Source organism: Leopardus geoffroyi, chromosome A1, assembly GCF_018350155.1.
Source record: "Leopardus geoffroyi isolate Oge1 chromosome A1, O.geoffroyi_Oge1_pat1.0, whole genome shotgun sequence".
In the NCBI taxonomy this organism is placed as follows: domain Eukaryota; kingdom Metazoa; phylum Chordata; class Mammalia; order Carnivora; family Felidae; genus Leopardus; species Leopardus geoffroyi.
Window position 1 is genome coordinate 7,168,075 of NC_059326.1, and position 22,013 is coordinate 7,190,087.

At 43.3% G+C, this 22,013-nt stretch overlaps 1 protein-coding gene and 1 pseudogene across 2 annotated transcripts in view; both read right to left on the minus strand.

Moving 5' to 3' along the window:
* Positions 1–22,013, minus strand: part of LNX2 (ligand of numb-protein X 2) — a 79,493-nt gene that overhangs the window by 24,195 nt on the left and 33,285 nt on the right. For both annotated transcript variants that reach the window (XM_045464601.1, XM_045464523.1), the window contains exons 2-3: positions 11,131–11,643; positions 692–939 (exon numbers count right to left, since the gene is read on the minus strand). In XM_045464601.1, coding sequence (XP_045320557.1) covers positions 692–939; positions 11,131–11,537 — 655 coding nt within the window. In that variant the 5' untranslated portion in view covers positions 11,538–11,643. The remainder of the gene's footprint in view (positions 1–691; positions 940–11,130; positions 11,644–22,013) is intronic.
* On the minus strand, positions 1,923–2,145 carry LOC123582312 (annotated as a pseudogene).

Here is a 22,013-nt window from a genome sequence, read left to right on the forward strand (position 1 = left end):
ATTTTCCTAAGAGAAAATCATATTTAGACGTAAAGGCATAGGGCCAACCATCAAGATACGCCCAAGATCTTGGACTGCAGGCTTTCTATTTCCTGGTGGGCTATCAAGACAGATCAGGGGCTGCGACCCGAGGACAGCAATAGTAAGAAGCACGGGCTTGGAGGCAGATGTGTCCCTGGCCATTTTGTGGCTCTCCGACTTTGACCAATTAATCTCTCAAGACTCAGGCTCCTTCCTCACCATTAAAAGAAAAAAAAAATCTTGGAATAATGGTATAGTTAATCGGTTAATCTATGTAAAGTGCTTGGCACAGAATAAGCACTTAAGTTGAGGTGTCATTTGTGTCGTTCTTGATGCTGTGGATTTCTTAGTCAAGAAGCGACAGCCTTTGAAACACACAAACAGTAAGGAGCATGTTAACAACGAGGGAGACCGTGGGCTACAACAGAAGAGGCGCGGGGAAGGACAAGCGTCCCCGGGGTGAGATTCATGTTCCGTTTCTCACCTGCAAACTGTCGGAATTGTACACTTAAAGCGTGAATATGTGGTATGTGAATCATGTCTCAATAAAATTACTTTTTGACGAGGAAAAACAACACGTGTCGGGAACGTAAACAGCGAGGAGAGGGAAGGAAGGAAAGGTCTGATTTGAAAAGACGTGAAAAACGGAAGGAAGTTGAATGGCACATACTGTCAGCAGCCGCGGTCTCCTCGAAGGCGGGGTTGTCCACGCCAGGCTCCTCGGTCCATGCGGGAAGGGACGCTGGCATCCAGTTCCGCTCGGTAGGCGCCGTGCCCGACCCTAAGCAGTCCGCCTCGGGGGATAAAGTACCCGGAGGGCCTATTGTAGTGGGTCCGTTCTCACTCTCAGTCTCTGTCTGAGTTCTACCAGTTTTCCTCCTCTCTAGGGCAAGTCTCCGATGAGCAGCTCCAGGACATCTAGAAAGAGAGCAACAGGCGGTTCCCAGACGATTCGAAAGGACAAAAGTGATCCACAGCTGGCGCCACAGCAACAGAAGAGCGATGGCTTCTTTGCAAAACTTACTTCGACGTCATCCGCAAGCGGTATGTGATTCTGGTGTTAATCTCTGTGCAAACAAAGTCCTTACCGCTCCACACAGCAAATTTAAAAGAAGGCACTGCCACAAACCCTGGTTTCGTGTGTATCTCAAAAGAACACTTCAGTAAAGAGACTGCATTCAGATATACACGGGGACCAGAAATACATACCCCAGTATGGTTGGCACTAAGCTGCAAATATTATTCTGCAACTCTGATTACAGAACGCTTTCCCGCAGCTTAAATGGCCTAACCACAGGGCAGAAACAGCAACCCTCTTCCGCAATGTGCCCTGGCACCCCGACGGGGACCCTGAGAGGCACTCCGCCTCTCCACCGTCACGGCCAACGTCACACCCTCACTTACTGGCAAAGGCCCGACAACTTTTGACGGACACGGAAGGAGAGGAAAACACGTCTGGCTCTTAAACTTAGAACGACGATAGTGGCATCACAGATATCCTAAGTGGGCTGAAGAGTAGACACCAAGCGCTTGGGAAACTTGCACAGGCACCAAGAAATGAGAACGGTTGTCTTCCTTGTTTTTGCTTAGGGAAGCAAACAAAGAGGGCAGCCAGATGCTTGTTTAAACACTGAAATATGGTCTCTAGATACGGACATTAGAACACCAGCTCTTGTGCATCTGACATCCTGACCGGACAAAGTGACTAATCATGGCCAGTCTGGAAGAGCAGGAGAAAAGAGGATGGAGAGCCAGACACATGCCCCTGGCCCCTAACACGGCTCCACGGACACCGCTGAGGCTGCATGTGGTGCACGCGGTGGCTGGTGGTCTTACGACGAGGGCGACAGGCTTCGTTCAGTGACAGTATTTTTAAAAACCTAAAATTTCAACAAAACTCAAATACTGGGCTAAATTCAACTAAGACTGAAAGCTACCTCTTAACCGTAAAAGCAATACATTTCTCCTGACACATGAAAGAGAAGTCGTAGGTTTCCAAGTTCTTGAAAAGAACCTTTACAGAGTTTCTTCCTTCACCTTTCATTACGTGCTTTCTCTTCACCTGTGTTAAACTGATAAGAACAGACACTGCCCTTGACCTTAGCCAAAAGGCCGAGAAGCGATTCTCTTCACCTTTGTTAAGGAAGGGGACAACTGATTTTCCCTTCTGCGTTGTTGTGCAGCAGCACTCCAGAAAATGATCCTGCAAGGGCCTGATGAAACGTTTGGAAAACTCTATCACTGAGAAAAAGGACTGTTGTCAAGTAAGCAAGTTTAATGAGAAATGCCTTTTAAAAATATTTCATTCAATAAAAAAAAACAAAACTGAGACCGTAAAACACACTTGAGACTAAAAATGCAGGTAAAGATTGAATTCCCCGAATATAAATGACGCATTGCAATCTACATGGGCGACAGCTGCTTTTTGATGGGGGACATGGACGAGGCACAGGAAGCGGGAAGGAAGCACAAGCAGAAGGCGCATGGCTGGGAGAGAGCCTAGCTGACGGTCATAAAATCCTACACACCAAGTAACTCTAAAGCCTCTCTTATCTTCTGCAAGAATAAATTTGAATAAGGAAAACTGAAAGTGTTCAAGAGGTAAAGACAGGTCCACCCACATCCCAATCGGTCAGTAACTGGCTAAGAGGGCTAACACTCACAGGGCTTGCGGGGGAAAGAGGAGAGGGAGAGACCATTCAAAAGCTGTGCTCCTCACTGGAGGGCTGATGGCAGGGCGCGGAGAGCTCCCGGCGGCCGTCTGGGTTGGGGCGGGAATTGACAGCACACTGTCCCCGGCAAGAACTTCAAGGCTGCAAACTTTTCAGCCTTGAAAGGGGCCCTGGTGTGGTCTGTGAGGCCTAAGAAACCAGTCAACGACTCACAATATGAGGACTCTGACTGCAGTGACCAATCTTGTTTTTACAACTGCACCTTTGGGTAAGAAGCCCAGAACACCACCAAAGGAGTCAAAACTAGAAACACCAAAACCTCCAGAAAGGGGCTCCCGAAAGAAGACACCCACCACAAGAGGAAACCCCCGCAAAAGGCTGGCTTTAGACGACGCGCTCTGCCGGAGAGACTGGGAGCCACACTGGCCCTGTCGGTGAAGGAACTCTAACAGTTGATATGGAGGCAGAGAAAAACGTGGCAACAGCGAAACGGAAACCGGGGCTAAGTCTCCCCGAATCTCCAAATGCCGTGTAGCCGGTGATGATTCAGATCTGGGAAAGACGACCGAGGGAGAGGATTTTCGGGTGTTCCGGGGAGAAGAGCAGCGTGGGAAGTTGTGGCACAAGAGACGAGGGTACGCAGTGATGCGGGCAGTGCTAAGGACTCTGGACTGGACAAGGGAGTCTGAGGACGATTGTGATTGCAGGGACAGGGAGGGTAGGACGGAGATTTCCCGATGGGAAAGGTAAAGTTCAAGAAATTAAAAAAAAAAAAAAAAAAAAAGGAGAAGAAACCTAAATCCAAGTGCAACGCTCTGGAGGCCGCCAGGAAAACATAACAAATACGCAGCCCGTCAACTGGAAGCGAAAAACCTAGGTGGGTCCCACCAGCGGTGCCCAGGTGTCCAAATCAGTCCCCATGTTGGCTTGTCCAGAGCAGCGGGAGTTAAACCTCTGCACCCAAATGGCGCTCGTAGCCAAGTGTGGTCGTAAAGGAACGTTTGATTAAGAGAATCAGTGTTTAAAGTGTTTATGTGTGATGCGCGTTTCTATTTAAGGAAGGTACTAGGGGCGCCTGGGTGGCTCAGTCGGTTAAGCGTCCCGACTTCAGCTCAGGTCATGATCTCATGGTTTCATCGTTCCTGAGTTCGAGCCCCACGTCGGGCTCTGTGCCGACAGCTCGGAGCCTGGAGCCTGCTTTGGATCCTGTGTCTCCCTCTCTCTCTGCCCCTCCCCCACTCTGTCTCTCAAAATTGAATACATGTTAAAAAAAATTTTTTTTTAAAAAGGAAGGTATTAGAATATATAAAGGAATCCTTTAACATCATATAAATTATCTTCACCCATTCTGTGCTGATGCTCTTTGAAGCTATTTAGGGCTTTGCTAAGAGGTTTATTTTCAAGAACTTTCTGTAATGTCATTTCCTGCTGAAGAACATGTTCTGTTTTTCTTACATATAATAAGTCATCGCCATTAAATGGCTGTCAGTTGGACGTGAAGGACATCCACATTACAGGCCGTTTTTTCTAGTAACACGATGTTCCTTTTTAGCTTTGTCTGATTTATGGCCCCTTACCACCTAAACTGTTCAGTTTGCCTGGCAAAAGGAAATATTCCCAGTTTTTCCAGGAGACATTTCTGAAATCTTACTTAAGTTACACTGTCAATTTTGTTCCAAAGATGTTTCATCGTTTAGCCAAATATTTTTACAGAAAGAATTCAGAACTATTCTACACATTAAAATGGTTGCTCTAAATGGCATAGGTCTCCTACTTAGAAGTAGATGTTTTTTGTATAGCAAATAGACTTTAGTGACATTTTATGAAGCTCTCATTGTCAAAAACCTTTAATGAAAGTGAAAGGTTTTGATACGCTCTTTTCCTTGACACTGATACATCCATCTGTCTGTTTCATGATTAAATGAATCTTGCAAAAAGAAAAAAGCCTCAAAATAATTTAAGGATTGAAGTAGACACATCATGTTCTCCAATCACGATTAATTCAAAATGGATCAAAGACTATCATAAAAGTCTTAGAAGACAACAGGTGTAAATCTTTGTGACCCTGCATTAGGCAGTGATTTCCTGGCTATGACACCAAAAGCATACGCGAATAAAGAAAACACAGAGAAACCGGACTTCATAAAGATTAAACCTGTTTGTCCTTCAAAGGGCACAGGAAAGTGAAGGGACACCCAACAGAACAAAAGAAAACACTTGCAAATCGTATATTTGATAATGGTCTAATATACAGAATATGTATTTATATACAGAATATAAATATCTACATATATATACACAAACATATGTACACATGTGTGCGTGTATGTACACACTGTATATACGCTTACAACTTACAAGAAGACAAACAATCCGTTATAGGAATGGATCAATGATGTTGAGCATTTATTCGTGTGCTTACTAGCCATTTAAATAATCTTCTTTGGAAAAATATCTGTTCAAATTCTTTGCCCATTTAAAATTGTGGATTCCTTGCCTTTTTGTTGAGTTGTAAAAATTCTTTATTCTGGATACTCTCATCAGCTATATGATTTGCAAATATGTATCTGCTTTTTATATTACACATAAGAGAAGAATGCGGGTTAAGAGTCTGCCAAACAGGAACTTCCCTCTAGGTTAAACTGTGAACTTAACAGAGCAACCTGGCCTCAACCCACCTGCACCTCTAAAGGCTTTGAAACCATTTGATGAGCTGGAAAACCTCGCGGCATGGAAAAAAGACTTCTTTAAACGTTTTCTCTCTATTGTGCTAACCTTTTACAATAATATTAAACTATAAGCTTTAAAAGGAAACAAGGGTTTGGAACTTTGCCACAAACGAGGACACAAATGCTCAATTTGACAACACCAAAAAATTGATATGTACAATTACCATCAGGTATAATGCGAAATTATTGGGGGTGAGGCGGGAAAGAGGGGTAGAGAAGGAGAGAGGTAAGGTTTTCTAGTTGATATCGGTGGGCAGAATTGCACAAAGTAATTACAAAAATGTTATATACTTAATGGAGAATATTTCTTAAGAGCTTTATTTTTCCATTCAAAGATGAGCACTTTCCCATGTCTTTAGAAATTCTTCATTGTGTTACTAATATATAATCACTTAATAACTAGTAATTTTAGTAAAGAACAAATTCACCTTTCATAAATATCTACTTTTAGCGATAGAAGAAAATATCAGCTGTTCTCAAATTGAGGCAGATTTCTTAAGAGCAGAATTTTATTCAAACAGGGAATTTTAAACTCGAAATTACCAGATTTATGCAAACTACTCCGAATGCCATATTTCTATTAATAATTAAGAGATTTCCAAATCCTGGGTGGCTCAGTTGGTTAAGTGTCTGACTCTTGGTTTCGGCTCAGGTCATGATCTCATGGTTTGTGAGCTTGAGCCCCACATCAGGCTCTGTGCTGACAGCTCAGAGCTTGCTTGGGATTCTCTCTCTCTCTCTCTCTCTCAAAAATAAATTAATTAAAAAAAAAAACGAGAGATTTCCAAATCCTAAAAAGCTTACAAAGACATATGATAGTTATGTAGCTTTTATACAATGGATCACTGTTGCTGATGCTGAAATGCTGAATTTTAATGAAACTTGTCAATTGCTATCAAATGAGTGAGACTGTGTGCAGAGATGCCACAGTCAGAATAATCACACTCTGTGACTCAATGTATCACTCGTTTGCCTGTCTGTGTGAGTTTTAAAACACAGCTGCAAATGTCTGAAGTGAAGCCCAGGGTGGACTGCTTCAAACAGGGTGACAGCAAAAGGGACGCTACGTGACTTCAAGGCTGGTTCCCACACGGCCATGCAGCTTCTTCTGCCTTACTCACTGGAACACTGAGTGCCACCAAAGAACTTTCAATCCCGGAGGCCAGCAGGCTGGAGAGGCCACCTGTAGGCTCGCCTCGCTGAGCCTGTGTCTCCACAGTTACCTCCGTCAGCGTCCCAGACACGTGAATGAAGATCTCCAGTTCCAGATGCTACAGTCCTGGCTTTCAGTTCTTCTCTGCTGTGGCCCGGATGTCACATAACAGGGAGAAGTCACCCTGCTGTGCTCTGTCTGAATCCCTGACCCACAGAATCCACGAGCAGAATCAAATGCTTATGTCATTATATTTGGGGCGGGTTAGTTTCTCAGCAATGGGTACTCAGAAAACAGATTAACGATTTCACTGGAAAAACATTAGCTTGAGGGTCAGTTTGGGGCAAGGGAATGCAAAGACCAGGAAAGACCTGGGGCTGTGCTTCAAAGAATTTACAACCTAGCATTAGATTCTAACTTGCCATCAGCTTGCGGAGACTACTTAACATCAACATTTTTAATTGAGAAATTAGAAGGACGTAGGGCTGTTCAACATAGATCTGGTCAAATGGGGTATAAAAATTATATTTTAGGGGCGTCTGGGTGGCTCAATAGGTTAAGCATCTGACTTCAGCTCAGGTCACCATCTCATGGTTTGAGAGTTTGAGCCCCGCGTCGGGCTCTGTGCTGCTGTCACAGAGCCTGCTTCAGATCCTCTGTCTCCCCCCTCTCTCTGCCTGTCCCCTGCTTGCATTCTCTCCCTCTCTCTCTCAAAATAAACAAACAATAAAAAAAGTATATTTTAGGGGCACCTGGGTGGCTCAGTTGGTTAAGCGTCCGACTCTTGATCTTGGCTCAGGTCATGATCTCACGGTTCATGAGATCAAGTCCCACATCGGGTTCTGTGCTGACAGTTTGGAGCCTGCTTAGGATTCTCTCTCTCTCCCTCTCTCTCTGCCCCTACCTAGCTGGCTCTCTCTCTCTTTCAAAAAATAAAGTTTAAGGGGCGCCTGGGTGGCTCAGTTGGTTAAGCATCCGACGGGCTCAGGTCACGATCTCGTGGTCCGTGAGTTTGAGCCCCGCATCGTGCTCTGTGAGGACAGCTCAGAGCCTGGAGCCTGTTTCAGATTCTGTGTCTCCCTCTCTCTGACCCTCTCCCGTTCATGCTCTGTCTCTCTCTGTCTCAAAAATAAACGTTAAAAAAAATAAAAAAAATTTAAGAAAATAAAGTTAAAAAAATTATATTTTATACTTTATCTTTTTATTTTTGATAATCAGTAGTCACTCTTAGCTGTTTATGTCAAGCAAATCATTCACCTTTTCCAGTGTATCGTTCACTACACAGGCCTAAGATGCTTTGGAAATGATTAAGTGTGTAGCTCAAATATTAACAAGCTTACTTGGAAAATGGAACTTTCAACTGGACGTAACTGCTTAGCCTTTATCAGCTCACAAACAAAAGGACAGTTTGCAATTCCCATAAACTGCTTGATCCAAAATACTAATGATACTTCGACTACATACCAAATTCTTGTGGGCATTTTAGTTAAGTGAATGTTCCTAAAAATTTGTGCAATGTCTACCTCATTGCTCTCAAAATAATTAGTATCGAACTGAGACTTTGTTCAGTTCTTCTAACATCCTATAACTGATGTCCACAAGAGCCTCAAGACAAACCTGTTACCCTAAAAAGAGTAATCCAACTGAGAGAAATACGATAAGCCTAAAATATTCCTCAACCTCAGCCACAAGCACACCCAACCCAGAATCCCATATTCAAAAGTTTGGCGTCGATTTGCACAGGGGCTCTGCTGTTGTGCTCCCATTCTACCCCTGCTGGGGGCGGAGGACACACAGAACCCTAAGGCCACCTGCACCTTCGAAAGTCTCTGTATCCACCCCCGCCCCCCACTTTTTCTTGCCTCTTCCTAGACAATACAGCTTCGATGTGAACAATTTTCCTGTAAATCTTCATGTTTCGGACATTTTAGTAACATCTAGTTCTTTCTTTCTTTTTAAAAAATTTTTAATTTTATTTATTGTTCAAATTTACGTCCCAGTTGGTCAGCACATGGTGCAACAATGATTTCAGTAGATTCCTTAGTGCCCCTAACCCGTTTAGCCCATCCCCCCTCCCACAACCCCTCCAGCAGCCCTCAGTTTGTTCTCCGTATTTATGAGTCTCTTCTGTTTTGTCCCCCTGCCTGTTTTTATATTATGTTTGTTTCCCTTCCCTTACGTTCATCTGTTTTGTCTCTTAGAGTCCTCATATGAGTGAAGTCATATGATTTTTGTCTTTCTCTGACTAATTTCGCTTAGCATAATACCCTCCAGTTCCATCCACATAGTTGCAAATGGCAAGATTTCATTCTTTTTGAATGCCAAGTAATACTCCATTGTATATATATATATATATATATATATACCACATCTTCTTTATATATTCATCCCTCGATGGACGTCTGGGCTCTTTCCATACTTTGGCTATTGTCGATAGTGCTGCTATAAACATGGGGGTGCATGTGTCCCTTCGAAACAGCACACCTGTATCCCGTGGATAAATGCCTAGTAGTGCAATTGCTGGGTCAAAGGATAGTTCTATTGTTAGTTTTTTCAGAAACCTCCATACTGTTTTCCCCCGGTGGCTGCACCAGCTGGCATTCCCACCAACAGTGCAAAAGAGTTCCCCTTTTTCCACATCCTCACCAATATCTGCTGTTTCCTGAGTTGTTAATGTTAGCCATTCTGACAGGTGTGAGGTGGAATCTCATGGTGGTTTTGATTTCTATTTCCTGGATGATGAGTAATGTTGAGCATTTTTTCATGTGTTGACTGGCCCTCTCGATGTCTTCTTTGGCAAAGTGTCTATTCATGTCTTTGGCCCATTTCTTCACTGGATTATCTGTTTTTTGGGGTTGTTGAGTTTGGTGAGTTCTCTATAGGTTTTGGATACCGACCCTTTATCTGATATGTCGTTTGCAAATATCTTCTCCCATTCCATCGGTTGCCTTTTAGTTTTGCTGACTGTTTCCTTCACTGTGCAGAAGCTTTCTATTTTGATGGGGTCCCAACAGCATTTTGTTCTTTCTCGTATATCTTAACTGTTTCTAATGAGTGCCCTCATTTTACAACACCGATGTGTACGAGCAGAATGACCACATATACTCTTGTCTATAGGAGGCTTTTACTACCATGTGGTGGTAGAGAAGCTGGTCTGACCTGTGGTAAAGTCAGCATGGTGTATGAGAGTGGGAAACAAGAACATTAGAAGGTTAGGCTAACTTGCCATACCAGTAACTAGCTCTCGATCTTTGGGACTCGGTTTCCTGATTTATAAAGTGAGGGGATTAGATTAGATAATCTCCAGTCCTGATTTTAGGTGGGAGTATAAAGATGAGCTGTTCCATTCCAGCCTTGCACGATTATTTGTAAACCTCTCGTGTGTTGTACTGTGAAGTTTTCCACGGCAATCGCAGCTCTATCTATACTTTACAAGTGGCTTAACTCTGAAACCTATAAATCAGTACATTTATTTCTGTCATAGTATGTGATTCTACATACGTAAGACAAAAGAGATGTATTTTAACCCTTCCTAAGGGTATAAGTAATTTTATTTTTTTAATTTGTTTTTAATGTTTATTATTTTTGAGAGAGGGCGGGAGAGAGAGAGAGAGAGAGAGAGAGACAGACAGACAGGTAGCGTGAGCAGAGGAGGGGCAGAAAGAGAGGGAGACACAGAATCCAAAGAAGGCTCCAGGCTCTGAGCTGTCATCATAGGGCCGACGCAGGGCTTGGACTCATGAACCGTGAGATCATGACCTGAGCCAAAATCAAGAGTCGGACGCTCAACCGACTGAGCCACCCAGGCGCCCCAGGGTATATAAATAATTTTAAAGATCAAGTCTTTTATCAAAGCCAAATTCTAAAACCCACTAAATAATCAGCAAACTCAATTACTTAACCTTTTAAAAAGCTTTATTAGAACAAAAATCCCCACTAAATGGTTTAAAGTTTCTAACCCCTAGTTCTTACTCAATCTAGTTCTTGAATACAGATCTTTAGAAGACGTGGGCAAATAAAATCACGCATAGTCATTTCCATATTGCAACAAAATTACCATTTGTACTGTCTGCATCATATCCCGCCGAGTTGATGGAGTTGATGCACTATGACAGTTTTAACCCTTCCCTACTGTAATTAGTCTCTGATGCACTGAGCTCTGCACAGTATTGCAGTGAGCACAGCTTCATATGCAATTTTTTCCTTCTTCTGAGTTATTTTCTTAGGATAATAAGCTCCCTTCACGGGTTTTGAAACAAACTGCCAAACCGCCTCGGGAAAAGTCTGTCACTGTATCTTGCTACCCATGTGAACGTAACAGCCTCACATTATACCAGCAAAACGTTAGCAGGCACTTCCTCCCTCTAGTTTTTGTATCCACGTCTCTGATAAACCAGCATATGAAATGCCATCCCACACCACCTACGTGTTGCCGCTCTTGACTTGTCCCTGTACTTCCCGATGCCGTGGTGCTCTTTAGGACGTTTCTCTTTGTTGGAGCAACCTGGGGCCAAAACCTAGACTTCCTTCTCTTTCCTTCGCGGCTTTCGCTTACCTGTTTTTAAGGTGTGCCTCCAGATCACAGCGCTGCATCACATCTTGGCACGCTGAAGAAAACGGACACAGCACTAGCAACTTGTCCAGAAGCTTGTGAACCAGAATGCTAGACTTCTTACACGACTTGAACTGCAGCCGTTTCCGGTCCAACGGACAGAAATCCTTCTCCTGTAAGAAGTTTCTGAGGCACTTGCAGCAGAACGTGTGTCCACAGGGGGTGTCCAGTGGCTGCAGCAGAGGCTGAAGGCAAATATGGCAGACCAGGTCGTCGTCCACCTCGTTCTGGTAATTGTACAGGTGGTTCTCTCGTGTCCAGTGCTGTTGGCCACATTCGAAACACAGAGGGTTGAAGGAGGACGACGAGGTCTGCTCCACGGACACCAGCTCCTCACTTGTCGTTCCCATGGTGAGTCAACCAAAGTGGTCTCTGTATCTTCATACGTTCGACTTCCGCGTCAGGTGCGGTGTGCTTTACCGGACGGCGATGTATCTGGCTCAAACCAGGGTTTTTCTGGACAGACAGAACAAATCAAAAAAGGAATTACTATCGATCAAGGCAGGCTAAAAAGTGTCAATACTGGTTGACATCTTTCGTAAAAAAGTAAAGCAAAATAAAACAAAACAAAAATAATTAGATCGGGTGATACGTTAGCCATGAAAGCCCAACAAGTAAATTAACGAATTTGCCCGCTGGCGAAGAGTGACTTGCGTTGCCCAGTTCTCGGTGACAACAGAACTTGTGATCAAAAGCAAAGACGCCGCCTACGGTGACACAGAAGAAAAACTCCATTTGTTTTACGGACTGAAATCCTCCAGTATCTCGCTGCTCAATGGTAGTTTTTAAAGCCAATCAATCTACGCGGTATGATAACAATGCAAACTGAGGTATGCCGCGCAATACATCTGCATCCGTCGTCTCAGCCGTGGTTCTTTGCTTCTGGTTTTATGCGCTTGCAAGGCAATACCAAAGGCTGTCTTTGCAACGTAGTCTCAAAGATAATTCGGTGCCCGTTTAAAAAACGACCTTTGCCCTGCACTGTTTAGAAAATACGGATTTCAAAATATGTACGATTTGAATATTCTCTCTCTGTAGCACAGTTTATAGAAATATACGACCGCACGGCATACATAAACAGCAAACTCTATAAAGTGCAATACTGTTTTATGCCATTAGAGGAAGAGGCCCACTGTAATTCGATTAGATAACATGTGTTATAAATTACGATTCCGCCTCCTATTATTCCACACTTTGATTTGTTCTTGCTTACTCAAAGCAGCAATGTGTGTGTGTGTGTGTGTGTGTGCGTGTGTGTGTGTGTGTCTCCTCTCCAGCCTTAAGACTCTCATGACGGCCTCGCCCGTTTAGTGCGAGGCTAGTAAGGAATGCTCCCCTCCCCCTCCCCAGCAGCACCCGGGGGTTAAAAATCAACCCCAAAGGCAGCAGCTGTCTATATTCATCCTCTGTAAATATTTACAGCCTCCAGTACGTGCCAAACACTGAACAAGGAGACAGGAGAGGTAGAGAGAGGACAGTTAAGAAAACTCATTATTAAAATTCAGTATACTCTAAGAAAGCATCGTAAGCATCCTAAGAATGCCGTTACGCGAATATGGAGAGAGATGAATTAGGTGGCGTCTAACTCAAGTTTGGCTTTAGAGCCGGAAATACTTTCCAAAGGGGGAGAACGTGCGCTATGAGTCGGGACAGGGCATGTCGGCCAGCCGGAGCCGGGCAAGAGCCTCTCTGCAGTGTCAGGGGCTTCTGAGCACAAGACACGCTTGGGGAGCACGCGGCAGATCAAAATATCCGAGGCCCGGCCTGGGTGGCTCGGTCGGTTGGGCGTCCAACTTCGGCTCAGGTCATGATCTCGCGGTCTGTGAGTTCGAGCCCCGCGTCGGGCTCTGTGCTGACGGCTCGGAGCCTGGAGCCTGTTTCAGATTCTGTGTCTCCCTCTCTCTCTCTCTCTGACCTTCCTCCATTCATGCTCTGTCTCTCTCTGTGTCTCAAAGATGAATAAATGTTAAAAAAAAAAAAAAAATATCCGAGGCCCGACACACTCAGGGCGGGGGAATCACAAAGCTCGGGTCTCCCCGCCCTAAGAACCGAGAGGGTAGGACACCACGTGAATGCTCCCACGTTTGTTTCAATGATGAAATTCTCCTCCCATCACACTTAGGCACTTACTATTTTATTTATTTGGGGTATTTACTAGAGAGACAACATTAACATTTCAACCAAGGTGACAAGAACGGCCACAAATGATGAACGGATGGGACAGGATTCAGAGGGGAGGACTGATCTGCAATCAACTGTTTGTTTTGAGGGGCGCCTGGGTGGCGCAGTCGGTTAAGCGTCCGACTTCAGCCAGGTCACGATCTCGCGGTCCGTGAGTTCGAGCCCCGCGTCGGGCTCTGGGCTGATGGCTCAGAGCCTGGAGCCTGTTTCCGATTCTGTGTCTCCCTCTCTCTCTGCCCCTCCCCCGTTCATGCTCTGTCTCTCTCTGTCCCAAAAAAATAAATACACGTTGGAAAAAAAAAATTTAAAAAAAAAAAGAAAAATTACTTGATAAAGTAACAACAGCAGCAGCCTGTGATCTAACCTCCTATCAGTATCAACATGAAGAGAGCAAATGCTTCTTGTAACTCACGAGGCTGGTTCTTTACCCTCTGGGCATCATAACTTGTTAAATGTCAGTGCAGGTCTGTGAGATTAAGGGGAGAAACATCATTTGTCCCAGGCAGACAGACCGGGTATCCTACTACAGAATGTACCCAGACTCTTACTCCTGACCCAATTAGCAAGAAAATTCACATAACCTTGGCTCTTCTTTCTTTGTGATAGTGTTTATTCTAATTTTTCTCTTCCTCAGGAAAATATACTGCAATTCTAGCCTCCCACATAATGACTAAGAAAGCATCTCTCTTCAGACTATTATGTTTTAGCTATTTTCTAAGTCTCTAAATGACTTTTAGTTCTTTGATTATTTATCACACAATCTTTTCATGTGGAAAAATAACATGTTCCCATTTGAAATACCAAATAACAGCATTATCTCCACCCCCGAAATACCTCTGCTACCATGAAACAAATATTAAGTGAAAAATGATCATGTGTAGATCACTAACATGTGGTCAGCATAGAAATACTGATTAAAGAACTGTGAGGCTGTATAGCATAAGCAGTTAAGAGCACATCTCAAGCCGGCCCGTGAGGGTTCAAATCTTCACTCTTGTCACTTACTAGCTTTGTGACCTTCCCAAATGTCTCTGTGTCGGCTTCCTTCTCAGATGTAAAATGGGGGTAATAATAGTGCCTATTTCAAAGGGCTGATAGAATAAGTAAGTGTGTGTGTGTGTGTGTGTGTGTGTGTGTGTGTGTGTGTACAACACAGCCTGGCACATAATAGGTGCTATATAAGTATTAGCTATTATTACTATCATTAAAGAAACAAAAGTTCAGACAGATTTTATGATTTGCAAAAAGCCAAACAACTTATAATTACTTGGTAAGAGATAAGGGAGATAAATCTAGTTCTTTCTCACTTCAAAATAACCCAAAAGTAAATTAAGTAATTATACGAAAGAAGAGAGGCATTTCATGAAAGCCTTAGTGTACGGATTTTGTTAAGGACAAAGGCAGCCTGATCCTGTCTTTCCAACCCCTAATCCCATCCCTCTACTCCCAACCCGGGCAGATGACTTCATGCCTTCTTTGTGTGCAAATCCACTCCAACACCTTATGTACCACTTCTCCCACTAACCTATGAGGTCCTTAAGAGCTGGACCTCCCACGGAGGGGCTCAGTGAATGCTCAAAGACCACACAAGTGACAATTTGCTTGAGCACTCTTGCTACATCTAGGTGGCCAGAAGCACATCTATGTTTATAGGAGGATATGTCTGTGTTTACATATAATTTCGATTTCAGATATTCTGTGGGCACAATCTGAAATATTAAAATACAAGTTAAATAAATAATAGTCTTAAATATCTTTCATAATACAAAGATAAAATGTAGTATAATGTGTATCTTTACAAAACTACGTCATCTGTTTAGCTAATATTCCAGGAAGAGTAAAGAGACAGAAGCTATTAAATCGGCTGGGAATATTACAACACATTTTAAATAATATCTTGAAAAACAGGCAGTACAGTGGAAAGGGAGTGAGAAGGCAGTATTTTCTACCTGACTCCAGTTACAAGTAACAGGCCTGCTCTTCCTGCTGAGACAAGTATATCCTGGTACATCACAGATACTCTCAGAAGAGCGATGCTTTTTCTTAGTCAATTTGCAAACTCCAAAACTGTGTATTATTCAGATTTCTCTTGAGGTTATTTTTAACTCAGACTGAAGGAATCCTCGGGGTCCCTAACCTAGGAGATCCAGCCCAGGGAAAAAGACAATGAGCTAAGGATTACCAGCACAGTATGGTTGGATGGGAAACTCCTATGGCTCCTTTGACTCATCAACGCCGAGAGGCTCAGACTCTCCTCACGTGTCCCTCGGGCAAACTCCTACTTAGACGCTACTGGCTCTGTCGAATCCCTTCAGCCTCCTTCCTGGTCTCGGGGACATCTCCCTTCCCTTTCGACCTTGCTGCTCTTTACACATACCTTCATTTCAGCAATTACAACATTTGCCTTCTTGTTTATCTGTCTTCTCAGCTCTATAAGGGTAAAGATAGTATCTTCTTTATCTCTTGTATTCCCCGTTCTTGGCACATATTATGCACTAAAAAAAAAATTTGTTCTCAGGCTCACGCTTGAGCCTGAAATGTTCAAGAGTCCTAAAATGTATAATATCGCTATATAAATATATAGGAGAAAACCTTGCACGTTTTTTATTCACGGCACTGCAAAGCAGTCAACATACTGGACCCTGCTCTATGACTACAGAGAATGAGACATTACTTCCTTTAGCCTTTAAAAGTCTGAGAATTTTAAAAAAGTTATTTTCTTACCTGATGCTATCAACACAAGAAACTTTTCTTTTTTAAAATGTTTTAAATGTTTATTTATTTTTGAGAGAGAAAGAGCAGGGGAGGGGCAGAGAGAGACGGAGACATAGAACCCGAAGCAGGCTGGCAGCACAGAGCCCGATGCGGGGCTCGAACTCATGAACTGTGAGATCGTGACCTGAGCCGAAGCTGGACGCTCAACAGACTGAGCCACCCAGGAGCCCCTGAAACTTTTCTTACTGTATATGTTACGGACCAGTTTTGACAACCGCCTTCGTACGAGGCAGTGGATGTCAAACTTTTACACCTAAGAAACCCTTTACCCACTCTGGACAAGTCTGGCGGTTTCTTATTTTTTTTTTTTTTTTAATTTTTTTTTTTTCAACGTTTATTTATTTTTGGGACAGAGAGAGACAGAGCATGAACGGGGGAGGGGCAGAGAGAGAGGGAGACACAGAATCGGAAACAGGCTCCAGGCTCTGAGCCATCAGCCCAGAGCCCGACGCGGGGCTCGAACTCCCGGACCGCGAGATCGTGACCTGGCTGAAGTCGGACGCTTAACCGACTGCGCCACCCAGGCGCCCCTGGCGGTTTCTTAAAGAACTAACGTGCAGCTACTGTTCAGCTTATTCCAGAGCAATGAAAACTTATATTCACTCGTTAGCCTGTGCATCTTTATTTGCAATGGCCCCCAACTAGAAACAACCCAGACATCCTTCAGCGGGTGGGTGGGTAAACAACCATGGTACATCTGTCCTACAGAACAGTTCTCAGCAATAAAAAAGAATGAATTATGATTGCTACACACAACCTGGAATTATCTCCAAAGAATGATGCGGAGTGAAAAAAGCCAGTCCCAAAAGGCTGCGGACATTATTCCACTTAGATAATATTCTTGAAATGACAACGCAATTAACTAAAATCTTGAAGTATTCATTTGTTAATAAAACAACAAACCTGTTACATGCCAAGATCCTTATGAAAAATAACATTTCTTTTTCCAAAACAAAAAATACAGTGAGAAGAGAGGCAGTTGTTTTTCATCTCTGCAAACCTGGAGTCTCAAATCTGTTTCTGTTTTCAATCTGTTGTGAGATCACATGCATCCTCTGGAAACTCCATTAGACACTCATCAGAGAACGATGGTGGAAAAGGCAGATAATGTGTTAGCATGATTGGGGAAACAGTTTTGACCTCGTGGACCTCGTGGGTCCATTGGGACCTCGTGGACCCAATGGTAGAGAGTAAGGGTCACACTGTGACCCAGATCCTGGGTCACACTGTGAGAACAAGTACAGAGCACTGACGGGTTCTAACGGTCTTCTTTCACAAGAAGTACCAGTCAATAACCAACACGACTTTCAACAAAGACACAAACTCAAAAAGGTAAATTGTTGAGATGAGCCTACACTGGGGGCGTCTGTCTTTCCCGGAATAAAGTTCCTTTTCCAGAGCCTTTTCCTACCGCAAGAAGCATGTCTTATTTAGCTGTACAGAAATGCTTAGCATACTCTATGACAGCCTTACATAAATCCTGTTCTTAAATTAATCAAAACTTATTTCCTATTCCGTGTCGCCAGGAAAACGACCAAAGAGCAGTTTCCAACAATTCCACATATATGATTCTCTCATTTTTCTATATAAAGCTGTAATTCAGCACACTTAGCTATTCGTCTATCTCTTCTTGTGGTATTTGAAAAACCATTTTAAAATTCTTAAGATGCAAAATATAAATTAAAAAATAAAACATAAAATTCTCAAGGTGCCACTTGTAGTTACATGTACCCTATTTAATAATCCAGAAAATTAATAAGGTAAGCAGAAAATGCTAGAAGCTATGAAACTTAGGCTCTAAGCTCTACGCCAGCTGGGTAACTAGGTCACTACGTAATTAATTCTTTCATTCACCAAATGTTTATCCAATGTCTACTATTTGTTAGTATATCATATATATTCCGAAGCCTTGGCTTCCTGCGTATAAACTGTCAGCTTTTCCTAAATACTAATCTCTCTCTCTCTCTCACACACACACACACACACACACACGGAGTTAAATGTAGACCTAAAATTCTTGTGATTCTTTTTTTATATATAACCAAATACTTAGTGACAGGTCATATTTACCTTTTAGTCCACACATTAGTTATTGCTTCTGTTAATTTCAATATCTTATCCTATGAAATGGAGGTTAAATGGTGGCTAGCAGAGAATTAACAAGTCTCAAACGTCCTTCTACCTTTAGTCTTCTAATTTTGAACCGTTAAGCTATACTGACAAACTTTCAAATGCGAAAAAAAAGAAAAAGGCCAAAACCAAACTGCATTACCTTCCCATTTCCTACAGGCTCACATAGTGATACTAAAGCTGTATTTTATTTTATTTTTAATGTTTACTTATTTTTGAGAGAGAGAGAGCGTGCGTGAGAGTGAGCAGGGGAGGGACAGAGAGAGAGGGAGACACAGACTCCGAAGCAGGCTCCAGGCTCCGAGCCGTCAGCGCAGAGCCCGACGCGGGGCTCGAACCCACAGACCGCGAGATCACGACCTGAGCCAAAGTTGGACGCTTAACCAACTGAGCCACCCAGACACCCCCGAAAGCTGTATTTTAGAAAGTCCTACTAAATAATGTTACCTTAGAGTAGTTTAAAAACAGAATCGATATAAAACTATTTCGAAAAAGAAACATACCATATGGAATGCTAAACGTGTCTGGACGGCTAAGTATCCAGACAAACCTCTGCCAGTAACGAAAGTCCTCTGTGGAAAGAACTTTATTCCAGGGAAGATAGACTCCTGCAACACGTGGGCTCTTCCCACCTGCACTCCTTACCAGCCAGCCGAGTTGGGGCAATGTCTAACATCTTGGCGTCACAAATTCCCAAGTGTTGCACATACCTGAACGGTGCAGGGCAGGTGATGAGAGGGAGCTACCATTTTTACCGGTTCGGTTTTACCTCGGACTTGACCTGCTGGGTATCATTTAGACGCTTCTTTCTATTACATTCAAAGGCAAGTGTTCTGATTTTATTAAATTAAATCCTCTGTGTTCTTCTAAAGGATGAAAACTTTCAAACATTTAACTTCCTGCACAGTAAAATACAGAAAACGCTTGTTTTCAAGCGACTGATAAATTCTTAACTTGAAGGTCTTTTCAAAAATGCCTAGTTTCAGTGATTGTGGATCGCAACTTCTCCACTAACTCTCAATTACCCAAGGGAGTGAAAAGCATCAGAAGAGTCCCTGGAGTTAGAGTTTGCAGAGTTTGAGGTCTGGGTTCAAAATCTGGCCCTCTCATTCACTCAGTAGCAACGTGACGTCGTGATGTGCACAGCACTTAAACGTCTATAAATCTCAGGCTCCTAGTGTGTAAAACAGCAATGGAATTTTGCTTACAACATAGGATTACTGTGAAGCTAAAAATGTTACAACAGCCAGAAAGAGAAAGCAAGTATGACAGGGAAGGCACAGCGCTGGGAGAAGGGTGGCTTTCTAGGTGGAGCCATCAGCCAAAAAGCTCACTGTGAAGGTGGCACTTCAGTTAAAACCAAAAGGAAGTAACTAGAAGGCCACGCAGGTATCTGGTATAAAGACGCCTGTTCCAGACGAATGCAATAAATAGTAAAGCATCAAGGCCTGGAGGGGAGAACGTGCCAGGCGTGTTCAGTGAACAGTAAAGAGGCCAGCGTGGAAGACACGAACAAGGCAGACAGAAGAAAACGGGTCAGAATGGTAACTGGGGCTAACTAAATCTTGCGGGCTTATGGTACAACTTTGGCTTTTACTCTAAGTACCTCAACAGGATCGCTGTGGCTGCTATGCTGAGAAGAGGCCAAAGGTAGAAGCAATTAGGAGCCTACTGAAACCGTCTAAGCAAGAGATGACTGTTGTAAGAACCAGGCAGACATGACTGAGATAATGAGAAGCGACTCCGTTCTGGACGTATTCTGAAGACAGACCGATATGATTTGCCAAAGAATAAGATGAGCGTGTGGGCTGATAAGGGGGGGGGGGGGGTGTTAGAGGTCAAAGGCAGGGGGGTAGAGGTCAAAAATGATTCCAAGGTGTCTGGTCTGAACCGGAAAAAGAGAATGAACGTCACTGAGATGCAAGTCTGTAAGAGGGTAGCTTTAATGGCTATACTCAAGTTTGAACATCTTAAGTTTGATATGGCTATCAGATCTCCAAGTAGAGACTCTGAGTAGGCAGTTAACTACACCGCCCGGCTCAAGAGGGAGGATTGGGCCGGCGATACAAATTTAGGAAGCATCAGTGTATGGAAAGCCATCAGATAGGAAAAGATCCCCAAAGGAGAGTGGATGAGTGGTAAGTAGCAAAGAAGTCAGCAGACTGAGTCCTAGGACATTCCAGTACTATGAAGTCTGGGAGATAAGGGGGGGACCAAACTGAAGGGGAGTGGCTGTTAGGGTAGGAAGGAAATCAGGAAAGCATGGTGTGGAGAAACCAAATAAACCAAGTGCTTCAAGGAGGAGGGAAGAATTGACTGTGTTAAATCCTGCCGGCAAGTAAAATAAGATTAGGACTGAGTAAGCCTTGGATTTAGCAACATGGAATTCACCAGTGACCTTGATACAGAGTTTTGGTGGAATGAGCGCAAAAGCTTCCTGGAAAGAGTTCAAGAGAAAATTGGAAGAGAGCAATTAGAGCACAGACAGTTCTTTTCAGAAATTGTGCCAAATGGAAAAGGGGGAAAATCTTGAATCCTGGGATGAACTAGAAGACTATCCGAGGTGACAGCACGTCCTGCTCCTTAACCAAACCTCCATATGTACCAGGTTATTACTGTATTTACACACAGCCTTAACCTCCCCTCCAGGTCCCCTCCCCTTAGGCCTCCCCTCCAGGCCTTGCTCCTTGCAACAGACCTCCTCCTTCCCGATCTGCAGATGAACTTCCCTCTACCTGGGCTCAATATCCCATACCTTTGTCAACCTTTGTCAGTTTTCTCCTCTCTCTCCCACCTCTAACTCTCTCCCCTCCCCATAAAGGCAGTTCACGTCTCCACAGTTTTAAACGTGAAAACGGGAGATCTGTCGACTGTTACCGCTTCCCCCACCTTCATTTCACCCCCAATATTTCTGGAATGTGAGACCATGAGTGCAATCTCCAATTTTTTACACAAAGAGCTTCCAATCTCCACCAGCCCAAGACTGCTTTTGCGGTCTGAAGTGTCTAACTGCCAGACCTCCTGATCACTTCTCAGGGCCAGCTTCCGCTTTACCTCTCTGTAATTTACTAATTCCTCTCCTTGAAACTCTGCTCCCTGGGCTTAAATTACACCAGTCTGTTCTGGTTCTCATCCAATGTACCACTCTTTTGTGACAGCCTTGCAGTTATTTCCTTTAGGCAAATGCTAAGAAAGTGAGGTTGCCAGGCCCAGTGAAAAAGTTTCTGGTTTATGTCACTAAACTGCCCTCCCAGAGAGCCAACAAAATTCTGGCTCCTACCAGCAATGTATAAGCATGCTAACTTCTCTCAAACTGTTCTAATCCTGGTTAATTTTATTCTCTTTAATATTTATAAATCTGACCATTGAAAATACAAGTGTAACATCTCATTTTTCCTTTAATTTGCATCTCTTTGGCTGTAGCTAACTTCATATGATTATTAGCCTTAATTGTCTTGTGAGGGGCTCTATATCCTTGGCCCCATTTTTTTCCTATTGAATTTTAGTCTCTTTCCTGATAGGAACTTCATATATTAAGATAAAAGCTCTTTATCAGATCCTAATTTCTTTTCCCAGGCATCCCGTGGGCCTGTGTGCCCACTGACATAAAGAAGTTGTCCATTTTCATGCAAATGAATACATTTTTCCCTTTAAACATCCTTCCACTACTCTTACCCCTCCTCCATAATAAGATGAGATAAAGATATGCCTCTATTTTATTTGTATAGTTTTTAATAAAA